The 12660-nt window shown below is 44.1% G+C and overlaps 1 protein-coding gene across 1 annotated transcript in view; it reads left to right on the forward strand.

Moving 5' to 3' along the window:
* ryr1b (ryanodine receptor 1b (skeletal)) overlaps positions 1-12660 on the forward strand; it is a 301559-nt gene that overhangs the window by 91090 nt on the left and 197809 nt on the right. The window contains exons 27-28 of the mRNA XM_052469270.1: positions 3241-3449; positions 8264-8607. Of these exons, the coding sequence (XP_052325230.1) occupies positions 3241-3449; positions 8264-8607 (553 nt within the window). The remainder of the gene's footprint in view (positions 1-3240; positions 3450-8263; positions 8608-12660) is intronic.

The following is a 12660-nucleotide window of genomic DNA, read 5'->3' on the forward strand; positions in this document are numbered from 1 at the left end:
TTGTCGTGGTTCAATATACACCATGTAGGGGTCTGGGGAACTAATGAGTGGTTTAATACAGGCTCTATAGGTCTGGGGAGCTACAGGGTGGTTTAATACAGGCTCTATAGGTCTGGGGAACTAATGAGTGGTTTAATACAGGCTCTATAGGTCTGGGGAGCTAATGGGTGGTTTAATACAGGCTCTATAGGTCTGGGGAACTAATGGGTGGTTTAATACAGGCTCTATAGGTCTGGGGAGCTACAGGGTGGTTTAATACAGGCTCTATAGGTCTGGGGAACTAATGGGTGGTTTAATACAGGCTCTATAGGTCTGGGGAACTACAGGGTGGTTTAATACAGGCTCTATAGGTCTGGGGAGCTACAGGGTGGTTTAATACAGGCTCTATAGGTCTGGGGAGCTCATGGGTGGTTTAATACAGGCTCTATAGGTCTGGGGAGCTACAGGGTGGTTTAATACAGGCTCTATAGGTCTGGGGAGCTACAGGGTGGTTTAATACAGGCTCTATAGGTCTGGGGAACTACAGGGTGGTTTAATACAGGCTCTATGGGTCTGGGGAGCTACAGGGTGGTTTAATACAGGCTCTATAGGTCTGGGGAGCTCATGGGTGGTTTAATACAGGCTCTATAGGTCTGGGGAGCTACAGGGTGGTTTAATACAGGCTCTATAGGTCTGGGGAGCTCATGGGTGGTTTAATACAGGCTCTATAGGTCTGGGGAGCTACAGGGTGGTTTAATACAGGCTCTATAGGTCTGGGGAGCTACAGGGTGGTTTAATACAGGCTCTATAGGTCTGGGGAGCTCATGGGTGGTTTAATACAGGCTCTATAGGTCTGGGGAGCTACAGGGTGGTTTAATACAGGCTCTATAGGTCTGGGGAGCTACAGGGTGGTTTAATACAGGCTCTATAGGTATGGGGAACTACAGGGTGGTTTAATACAGGCTCTATAGGTCTGGGGAACTAATGAGTGGTTTAATATACACCATGTAGGGGTCTGGGGAACTCATGAGTGGTTTAATACAGGCTCTATAGGTCTGGGGAGAGCTACAGGGTGGTTTAATACAGGCTCTATAGGTCTGGGGAGCTCATGGGTGGTTTAATACAGGCTCTATAGGTCTGGGGAGCTCATGGGTGGTTTAATATACACCATGTAGGGGTCTGGGGAACTAATGAGTGGTTTAATACAGGCTCTATAGGTCTGGGGAGCTCATGGGTGGTTTAATACAGGCTCTATAGGTCTGGGGAGCTCATGGGTGGTTTAATACAGGCTCTATAGGTCTGGGGAGCTACAGGGTGGTTTAATACAGGCTCTATAGGTCTGGGGAGCTCATGGGTGGTTTAATACAGGCTCTATAGGTCTGGGGAGCTCATGGGTGGTTTAATACAGGCTCTATAGGTCTGGGGAGCTCATGGGTGGTTTAATACAGGCTCTATAGGTCTGGGGAGCTCATGGGTGGTTTAATACAGGCTCTATAGGTCTGGGGAGCTACAGGGTGGTTTAATACAGGCTCTATAGGTCTGGGGAGCTCAGGGTGGTTTAATACAGGCTCTATAGGTCTGGGGAGCTAATGGGTGGTTTAATACAGGCTCTATAGGTCTGGGGAACTAATGGGTGGTTTAATACAGGCTCTATAGGTCTGGGGAACTAATGGGTGGTTTAATACAGGCTCTATAGGTCTGGGGAGCTACAGGGTGGTTTAATATAATAATAATAATATAATATATGCCATTTAGCAGACGCTTTTATCCAAAGCGACTTACAGTCATGTGTGCATACATTCTACGTATGGGTGGTCCCGGGAATACAGGCTCTATGGGTCTGGGGAGCTCATGGGTGGTGGAATACAGGCTCTATAGGTCTGGGGAACTAATGGGTGGTTTGATACAGGCTCTATAGGTCTGGGGAGCTACAGGGTGGTTTAATACAGGCTCCATAGGTCTGGGGAGCTACAGGGTGGTTTAATACAGGCTCTATAGGTCTGGGGAACTAATGGGTGGTTTAATATACACCATGTAGGGGTCTGGGGAACTCATGAGTGGTTTAATACAGGCTCTATAGGTCTGGGGAGCTACAGGGTGGTTTAATACAGGGTCTATAGGTCTGGGGAGCTCATGGGTGTGCAGCAGGAACCCGCATGGTTCCATTAAAGCAGTAACACAGATGGTTCAAACATTAGTTGATTGGGTAAACCAGGTGCACCAGTGCTGGGCCAGAATAAAATGCTGAATGTGCTATAGATCTCCAAGACCTGCTTCAGAACCTGACTCACTTATGGGCCTTGGTCAAATGAACTCTCCTTCAGATCCACTTCCCTCTGGGCCTTGGTCAAATGAACTCTCCTTCAGCTCAACTTCCCTATGGGCCTTGGTCAAATGAACTCTCCTTCAGATCCACTTCCCTCTGGGCCCTGGTCTAATGAACTCTCCTGCAGCTCAGCTTCCCTCTGGGCCTTGGTCAAATGAACTCTCCTTCAGATCCACTTCCCTCTGGGCCCTGGTCAAATGAACTCTCCTTCAGCTCAACTTCCCTCTGGGCCTTGGTCAAATGAACTCTCCTTCAGATCCACTTCCCTCTGGGCCCTGGTCTAATGAACTCTCCTGCAGCTCAGCTTCCCTATGGGCCTTGGTCAAATGAACTCTCCTGCAGCTCAACTTCCCTCTGGGCCTTGGTCAAATTAACTCTCCTTCAGCTCAACTTCCCTCTGGGCCTTGGTCAAATGAACTCTCCTTCAGATCCACTTCCCTCTGGGCCTTGGTCAAATGAACTCTCCTTCAGATCCACTTCCCTCTGGGCCCTGGTCTAATGAACTCTCCTGCAGCTCAGCTTCCCTATGGGCCTTGGTCAAATGAACTCTCCTGCAGCTCAACTTCCCTCTGGGCCTTGGTCAAATTAACTCTCCTTCAGCTCAACTTCCCTCTGGGCCTTGGTCAAATGAACTCTCCTTCAGATCCACTTCCCTCTGGGCCTTGGTCAAATGAACTCTCCTTCAGATCCACTTCCCTCTGGGCCCTGGTCAAATGAACTCTCCTTCAGCTCCACTTCCCTATGGGCCCTGGTGTAATTTTATTTTACCTTTATTTAAACTAGGCAAGTCAGTTAAGAACAAATTCTTATTTTCAATGACGGACTAGGAACTGTGGGTTAACTGCCTGTTCAGGGGCAGAACGACAGATTTGTACCTTGTCAGTAATGTAGTGCACTGCTGTAGTGAACCCAACTCTCCTCTTCTACCTCTTCAGGCTTCATCCCAGTGTGCACCCTGGGCCTGTCCCAGGTGGGCAGGATCAACCTGGGTCAGAACGTCAGCAGTCTGCGCTACTTCGCCATCTGTGGTCTCCAGGAGGGCTTCGAACCATTTGCCATCAACATGAAGAGAGACATTACCATGTGGTTCAGCAAGAGCCTGCCACAGTTCGCCCCTGTGCCAACTAACCACCAACACATTGAGGTACTGACCCAATAACAACCAACACATTGTGGTACTGACCCAATAACCACCAACACATTGTGGTACTGACCCAATAACCACCAACACATTGAGGTACTGACCCAATAACCACTAACACATTGTGGTACTGACCCAATAACCACCAACACATTGTGGTACTGACCCAATAACCACCAACACATTGAGGTACTGACCCAATAACCACCAACACATTGTGGTACTGACCCAAAAACCACCAACACATTGTGGTACTGACCCAATAAACACCAACACATTGTGGTACTGACCCAATAACCACCAACACATTGAGGTACTGACCCAATAACCACCAACACATTGAGGTACTGACCCAATAACCACCAACACATTTAGGTACTGACCCAATAACCACCAACACATTGAGGTACTTACCCAATAACCACCAAAACATTGTGGTACTGACCCAATAACCACCAACACCTTGAGGTACTGACCCAATAACCACCAACACATTGTGGTACTGACCCAATAACCATTAACACATTGAGGTACTGACCCAAAAACCATTAACACATTGTGGTACTGACCCAATAACCACCAATACATTGTGGTAGTTGACTTAATGACCAGGATAATACGATTAGTTAGTTAGAGGCTTTAATTAGAGAAGCAATCATCCTTAGTTAGTTAGAGGCTTTAATTAGAGAGGGAATCATCCTTAGTTAGTTAGCGATAGAGAGGGAATCATCCTTAGTTAGAGACAGAGAGGGAATCATCCTTATTTAGTTAGAGGCTTTAATTAGAGAAGCAATCATCCTTAGTTAGTTAGCGATAGAGAGGGAATCATCCTTATTCAGTTAGAGGCTTTAATTAGAGAGGAAATCATCATTAGTTAGTTAGCGATAGAGAGGGAATCATCCTTATTCAGTTAGAGATAGAGAGGGAATCATCCTTATTCAGTTAGAGATAGAGAGGGAATCATCCTTATTCAGTTAGAGATAGAGAGGGAGTCATCCTTATTCAGTTAGAGATAGAGAGGGAATCATCCTTATTTAGTTAGAGATAGAGAGGGAATCATCCTTATTCAGTTAGAGATAGAGAGGGAATCATCCTTATTCAGTTAGAGATAGAGAGGGAATCATCCTTATTCAGTTAGAGATAGAGAGGGAATCATCCTTATTTAGTTAGAGATAGAGAGGGAATCATCCTTAGTTAGTTAGAGACAGAGAGGGAATCATCCTTAGTTAGTTAGCGATAGAGAGGGAATCATCCTTATTCAGTTAGAGATAGAGAGGCAATCATCCTTATTCAGTTAGAGATAGAGAGGCAATCATCCTTATTCAGTTAGAGATAGAGAGGCAATCATCCTTATTCAGTTAGAGATAGAGAGGCAATCATCCTTATTCAGTTAGAGATAGAGAGGCAATCATCCTTATTCAGTTAGAGATGGAGAGGGAATCATCCTTATTCAGTTAGAGATAGAGAGGGAATCATCCTTATTCATTTAGAGGCTTTAATTAGAGAGGAAATCATCCTTAGTTAGTTAGAGATAGAGAGGGAATCATCCATAATTGTTTAACGATAGAGAGGGAATCATCCTTATTCAGTTAGAGATAGAGAGGCAATCATCCTTATTCAGTTAGAGATAGAGAGGGAATCATCCTTAGTTAGTTAGAGACAGAGAGGGAATCATCCTTAGTTAGTTAGTGATAGAGAGGGAATCATCCTTATTCAGTTAGAGATAGAGAGGCAATCATCCTTATTCAGTTAGAGATAGAGAGGCAATCATCCTTATTCAGTTAGAGATAGAGAGGCAATCATCCTTATTCAGTTAGAGATAGAGAGGCAATCATCCTTATTCAGTTAGAGATGGAGAGGGAATCATCCTTATTCAGTTAGAGATAGAGAGGGAATCATCCTTATTCAGTTAGAGATAGAGAGGGAATCATCCTTATTCAGTTAGAGATAGAGAGGGAATCATCCTTATTCAGTTAGAGATAGAAAGGGAATCATCCTTCGTTTGTTAGAGATAGAGAGGCAATCATCCTTATTCAGTTAGAGATAGAGAGGGAATCATCCTTAGTTAGTTAGAGACAGAGAGGGAATCATCCTTAGTTAGTTAGCGATAGAGAGGGAATCATCCTTAGTTAGTTAGCGATAGAGAGGGAATCATCCTTATTCAGTTAGAGATAGAGAGGGAATCATCCTTATTCAGTTAGAGATAGAGAGGGAATCATCCTTAGTTCGTTAGAGATAGAGAGGCAATCATCCTTATTCAGTTAGAGATAGAGAGGGAATCATCCTTAGTTAGTTAGAGACAGAGAGGGAATCATCCTTAGTTAGTTAGCGATAGAGAGGGAATCATCCTTATTCAGTTAGAGATAGAGAGGCAATCATCCTTATTCAGTTAGAGATAGAGAGGCAATCATCCTTATTCAGTTAGAGATAGAGAGGCAATCATCCTTATTCAGTTAGAGATAGAGAGGCAATCATCCTTATTCAGTTAGAGATGGAGAGGGAATCATCCTTATTCAGTTAGAGATAGAGAGGGAATCATCCTTATTCGGTTAGAGAGGGAATCATCCTTATTCAGTTAGAGGCTTTAATTAGAGAGGGAATCATCCTTAGTTAGTTAGAGATAGAGAGGGAATCATCCATAATTAGTTAACGATAGTGAGGGAATCATCCTTAGTTAGTTAGAGGCTTTAATTAGAGAGGGAATCATCCTTATTCAGTTAGAGACAGAGAGGGAATCATCCTTATTCAGTGAGAGACAGAGAGGGAATCATCCTTATTCAGTTAGAGGCTTTAATTAGAGAGGGAATCATCCTCATTCAGTTAGAGATAGAGAGGGAATCATCCTTATTCAGTTAGAGAGGGAATCATCCTTATTCAGTTAGAGGCTTTAATTAGAGAGGGAATCATCCTTAGTTAGTTAGAGATAGAGAGGGAATCATCCATAATTAGTTAACGATAGAGAGGGAATCATCCTTAGTTAGTTAGAGGCTTTAATTAGAGAGGGAATCATCCATAGTTAGTTAGAGACAGAGAGGGAATCATCCTTAGTTAGTTAGAGATAGAGAGGGAATCATCCTTATTTAGTTAGAGATAGAGAGGGAATCATCCTTATTCAGTTAGAGATAGAGAGGGAATCATCCTTATTCAGTTAGAGATAGAGAGGGAATCATCCTTATTCAGTTAGAGATAGAGAGGGAATCATCCTTAGTTCGTTAGAGATAGAGAGGCAATCATCCTTATTCAGTTAGAGATATAGAGGGAATCATCCTTAGTTAGTTAGAGACAGAGAGGGAATCATCCTTAGTTAGTTAGCGATAGAGAGGGAATCATCCTTATTCAGTTAGAGATAGAGAGGCAATCATCCTTATTCAGTTAGAGGCTTTAATTAGAGAGGGAATCATCCTTATTCAGTTAGAGATAGAGAGGCAATCATCCTTATTCAGTTAGAGATAGAGAGGCAATCATCCTTATTCAGTTAGAGGGTTTAATTAGAGAGGGAATCATCTTTAGTTAGTTAGCGATAGAGAGGGAATCATCCTTATTCAGTTAGAGGCTTTAATTAGAGAGGGAATCATCCTTAGTTAGTTAGAGATAGAGAGGGAATCATCCATAATTAGTTAACGATAGAGAGGGAATCATCCTTAGTTAGTTAGAGGGTTTAATTAGAGAGGGAATCATCCTTAGTTAGTTAGCGATAGAGAGGGAATCATCCTTATTCAGTTAGAGGCTTTAATTAGAGAGGGAATCATCCTTAGTTAGTTTGCTATAGAGAGGGAATCATCCTTATTCAGTTAGAGGCTTTAATTAGAGAGGGAATCATCCTTAGTTAGTTAGAGATAGAGAGGGAATCATCCTTATTCAGTTAGAGGCTTTAATTAGAGAGGGAATCATCCTTATTCAGTTAGAGGCTTTAATTAGAGAGGGAATCATCTTTAGTTAGTTAGAGATAGAGAGGGAATCATCCATAATTAGTTAACGATAGAGAGGGAATCATCCTTAGTTAGTTAGAGGGTTTAATTAGAGAGGGAATCATCCTTAGTTAGTTAGCGATAGAGAGGGAATCATCCTTATTCAGTTAGAGGCTTTAATTAGAGAGGGAATCATCCTTAGTTAGTTAGAGGGTTTAATTAGAGAGGGAATCATCCTTAGTTAGTTAGCGATAGAGAGGGAATCATCCTTATTCAGTTAGAGGCTTTAATTAGAGAGGGAATCATCCTTATTCAGTTAGAGGCTTTAATTAGAGAGGGAATCATCCTTATTCAGTTAGAGGCTTTAATTAGAGAGGGAATCATCCTTATTCAGTTAGAGGCTTTAATTAGAGAGGGAATCATCCTTATTCAGTTAGAGGCTTTAATTAGAGAGGGAATCATCCTTATTCAGTTAGAGGCTTTAATTAGAGAGGAAATCATCCTGCCACATTGTGTTACTGTACTGGATCTCGAAAATGAAATGCGACTGAAGTGCTCTGTTTCAAATGTTTCTTATATACAGTAGAAGCTACATATATTCAGTAATCCATTGTAGAAATATGATACTTCCAGAGTATGTTGATTGCGGTTAGGTATGACTTGAGATACTCAACAATAGTAAGTGATACTTGGCATTTGCAGGGAATACGTTTAGCAGGAGGTTCTAGTGAGGAGACCGGAGATTTCTTTAGTGATCTAGGAGTTATCCAGTATTTCTCTGTCACTGTTGTTCATGGAGCTCTCCTCTTCTTCTCTCTTCTTCGCTCTTCTTCTCTCCTCTTCGCTCTTCTTCGCTCTTCTTCTTCTCTCTCCTTCTCTATTCTTTACTCTTCTTCTCTCCCCCTCCAGGTGTCCCGCGTGGACGGGACAGTGGACAGCGCTCCCTGCCTGAAGCTGACCCACAAGACGTTCGGCTCCCAGAATGCCAACACTGACATGCTGTTCCTCCGCCTGAGCATGCCTGTGGAGTTTGACGAGGTCTTCAAGATCACAGCCGGGACCACGCCGCTGACCCGCACTTTGACCATCCACGAGGACGAGGTTCTGGAGGTGGAGCCGGACTCTGAGTTTGAGGTTCTGAAGAAGTCGGCCAGTAAGAAGGAGCAGGAAGAGAAGGAAAAGGAACCATCTGTCGCCAAGGAGACGCCCGAGATAGAGAAGGACGCGATGTCAGAGAAGGGCAAGAAGAGAGGGTTAGTAGTGACTTTATTTATTTATTTCACCTTTATTTAACCAGGTAGGCTAGTTGAGAACAAGTTCTCATTTACAACTGCGACCTGGCCAAGATAAAGCAAAGCAGTGCGACACAAAACAACAACACAGAGTTACACATGGAGTAAACAACAACACAGAGTTACACATGGAGTAAACAACAACACAGAGTTACACATGGAGTAAACAACAACACAGAGTTACACATGGAGTAAACAACAACACAGAGTTACACATGGAGTAAACAACAACACAGAGTTACACATGGAGTAAACAACAACACAGAGTTACACATGGAGTAAACAACAACACAGAGTTACACATGGAGTAAACAACAACACAGAGTTACACATGGAATAAACAACAACACAGAGTTACACATGGAGTAAACAACAACACAGAGTTACACATGGAGTAAACAACAACACAGAGTTACACATGGAGTAAAACAAACATACAGTCAATAATACAGTAGAAAATAAGCCTATATACAATGTGAGCAAATGAGGTGAGATAAGAGAGGTAAAGGCAAAAAAAGAGGCCATTGTGACTGATGAGGATGTGTAGAGGAGAACAGAGGGTTAGTAGTGACTGATGAGGATGTGTAGAGGAGAACAGAGGGTTAGTAGTGACTGATGAGGATGTGTAGAGGAGAACGGAGGGTTAGTAGTGACTGATGAGGATGTGTAGAGGAGAACAGAGGGTTAGTAGTGACTGATGAGGATGTGTAGAGAACAGAGGGTTAGTAGTGACTGATGAGGATGTGTAGAGAACAGAGGGTTAGTAGTGACTGATGAGGATGTGTAGAGGAGAACAGAGGGTTAGTAGTGACTGATGAGGATGTGTAGAGGAGAACAGAGGGTTAGTAGTGACTGATGAGGATGTGTAGAGAACAGAGGGTTAGTAGTGACTGATGATGATGTGTAGAGGAGAACAGAGGGTTAGTAGTGACTGATGATGATGTGTAGAGGAGAACAGAGGGTTAGTAGTGACTGATGAGGATGTGTAGAGGAGAACGGAGGGTTAGTAGTGACTGATGAGGATGTGTAGAGAACAGAGGGTTAGTAGTGACTGATGAGGATGTGTAGAGAACAGAGGGTTAGTAGTGACTGATGAGGATGTGTAGAGGAGAACGGAGGGTTAGTAGTGACTGATGAGGATGTGTAGAGGAGAACAGAGGGTTAGTAGTGACTGAGGATGTGTAGAGGACAGAGGGTTAGTAGTGACTGATGAGGATGTGTAGAGAAGAACAGAGGGTTAGTAGTGACTGATGAGGATGTGTAGAGGAGAACGGAGGGTTAGTAGTGACTGATGAGGATGTGTAGAGGAGAACAGAGGGTTAGTAGTGACTGATGAGGATGTGTAGAGGAGAATGGAGGGTTAGTAGTGACTGATGAGGATGTGTAGAGGAGAACAGAGGGTTAGTAGTGACTGATGAGGATGTGTAGAGGAGAACGGAGGGTTAGTAGTGACTGATGAGGATGTGTAGAGGAGAACAGAGGGTTAGTAGTGACTGATGAGGATGTGTAGAGGAGAACAGAGGGTTAGTAGTGACTGAGGATGTGTAGAGGACAGAGGGTTAGTAGTGACTGATGAGGATGTGTAGAGGACAGAGGGTTAGTAGTGACTGATGAGGATGTGTAGAGGAGAACAGAGGGTTAGTAGTGACTGATGAGGATGTGTAGAGGAGAACAGGGGGTTAGTAGTGACTGATGAGGATGTGTAGAGGAGAACAGAGGGTTAGTAGTGACTGATGAGGATGTGTAGAGGAGAACAGAGGGTTAGTAGTGACTGATGAGGATGTGTAGAGGAGAATGGAGGGTTAGTAGTGACTGATGAGGATGTGTAGAGGAGAACAGAGGGTTAGTAGTGACTGATGAGGATGTGTAGAGAGGAACAGAGGGTTAGTAGTGACTGATGAGGATGTGTAGAGAACAGAGGGTTAGTAGTGACTGATGAGGATGTGTAGAGGAGAACAGAGGGTTAGTAGTGACTGATGAGGATGTGTAGAGGAGAACAGAGGGTTAGTAGTGACTGATGAGGATGTGTAGAGGAGAACAGAGGGTTAGTAGTGACTGATGAGGATGTGTAGAGGAGAACAGAGGGTTAGTAGTGACTGATGAGGATGTGTAGAGGAGAACAGAGGGTTAGTAGTGACTGATGAGGATGTGTAGAGAACAGAGGGTTAGTAGTGACTGATGAGGATGTGTAGAGGAGAACAGAGGGTTAGTAGTGACTGATGAGGATGTGTAGAGGAGAACGGAGGGTTAGTAGTGACTGATGAGGATGTGTAGAGAACAGAGGGTTAGTAGTGACTGATGAGGATGTGTAGAGGAGAACGGAGGGTTAGTAGTGACTGATGAGGATGTGTAGAGGAGAACGGAGGGTTAGTAGTGACTGATGAGAATGCGTAGAGGAGAACGGAGGGTTAGTAGTGACTGATGAGGATGTGTAGAGAAGAACAGAGGGTTAGTAGTGACTGATGAGAATGCGTAGAGGAGAACGGAGGGTTAGTAGTGACTGATGAGGATGTGTAGAGAACAGAGGGTTAGTAGTGACTGATGAGGATGTGTAGAGGAGAACAGAGGGTTAGTAGTGACTGATGAGGATGTGTAGAGGAGGACAGAGGGTTAGTAGTGACTGATGAGGATGTGTAGAGGAGAACAGAGGGTTAGTAGTGACTGATGAGGATGTGTAGAGGAGAACAGAGGGTTAGTAGTGACTGATGAGGATGTGTAGAGGAGAACGGAGGGTTAGTAGTGACTGATGAGGATGTGTAGAGGAGAACGGTTGGTTAGTAGTGACTGATGAGGATGTGTGGAGGAGAACAGAGGGTTAGTAGTGACTGATGAGGATGTGTAGAGGAGAACGGGGGGTTAGTAGTGACTGATGAGGATGTGTAGAGGAGAACAGAGGGTTAGTAGTGACTGATGAGGATGTGTAGAGGAGAACGGAGGGTTAGTAGTGACTGATGAGGATGTGTAGAGGAGAACGGGGGGTTAGTAGTGACTGATGAGGATGTGTAGAGGAGAATGGAGGGTTAGTAGTGACTGATGAGGATGTGTAGAGGAGGACAGAGCGTTAGTAGTGACTGATGAGGATGTGTAGAGGAGAACGGGGGGTTAGTAGTGACTGATGAGGATGTGTAGAGGAGAACGGAGGGTTAGTAGTGACTGATGAGGATGTGTAGAGGAGAACGGAGGGTTAGTAGTGACTGATGAGGATGTGTAGAGGAGAACGGGGGTTAGTAGTGACTGATGAGGATGTGTAGAGGAGAACGGAGGGTTAGTAGTGACTGATGAGGATGTGTAGAGGAGGACAGAGGGTTAGTAGTGACTGATGAGGATGTGTAGAGGAGAACGGGGGGTTAGTAGTGACTGATGAGGATGTGTAGAGGAGAACGGAGGGTTAGTAGTGACTGATGAGGATGTGTAGAGGAGAACGGAGGGTTAGTAGTGACTGATGAGGATGTGTAGAGGAGAACGGAGGGTTAGTAGTGACTGATGAGGATGTGTAGAGAACAGAGGGTTAGTAGTGACTGATGAGGATGTGTAGAGGAGAACAGAGGGTTAGTAGTGACTGATGAGGATATGTAGAGGAGAACAGAGGGTTAGTAGTGACTGATGAGGATGTGTAGAGGAGAACGGGGGGTTAGTAGTGACTGATGAGGATGTGTAGAGGAGAACAGAGGGTTAGTAGTGACTGATGAGGATGTGTAGAGGAGAACAGAGGGTTAGTAGTGACTGATGAGGATGTGTAGAGAACAGAGGGTTAGTAGTGACTGATGAGGATGTGTAGAGGAGAACGGAGGGTTAGTAGTGACTGATGAGAATGCGTAGAGGAGAACGGAGGGTTAGTAGTGACTGATGAGGATGTGTAGAGAACAGAGGGTTAGTAGTGACTGATGAGGATGTGTAGAGGAGAACAGAGGGTTAGTAGTGACTGATGAGGATGTGTAGAGGAGAACAGAGGGTTAGTAGTGACTGATGAGGATGTGTAGAGGAGAACAGAGGGTTAGTAGTGACTGATGAGGA

The sequence above is a fragment of the Oncorhynchus keta genome, chromosome 1 (assembly GCF_023373465.1).
Source record: "Oncorhynchus keta strain PuntledgeMale-10-30-2019 chromosome 1, Oket_V2, whole genome shotgun sequence".
In the NCBI taxonomy this organism is placed as follows: Eukaryota; Metazoa; Chordata; class Actinopteri; order Salmoniformes; family Salmonidae; genus Oncorhynchus; species Oncorhynchus keta.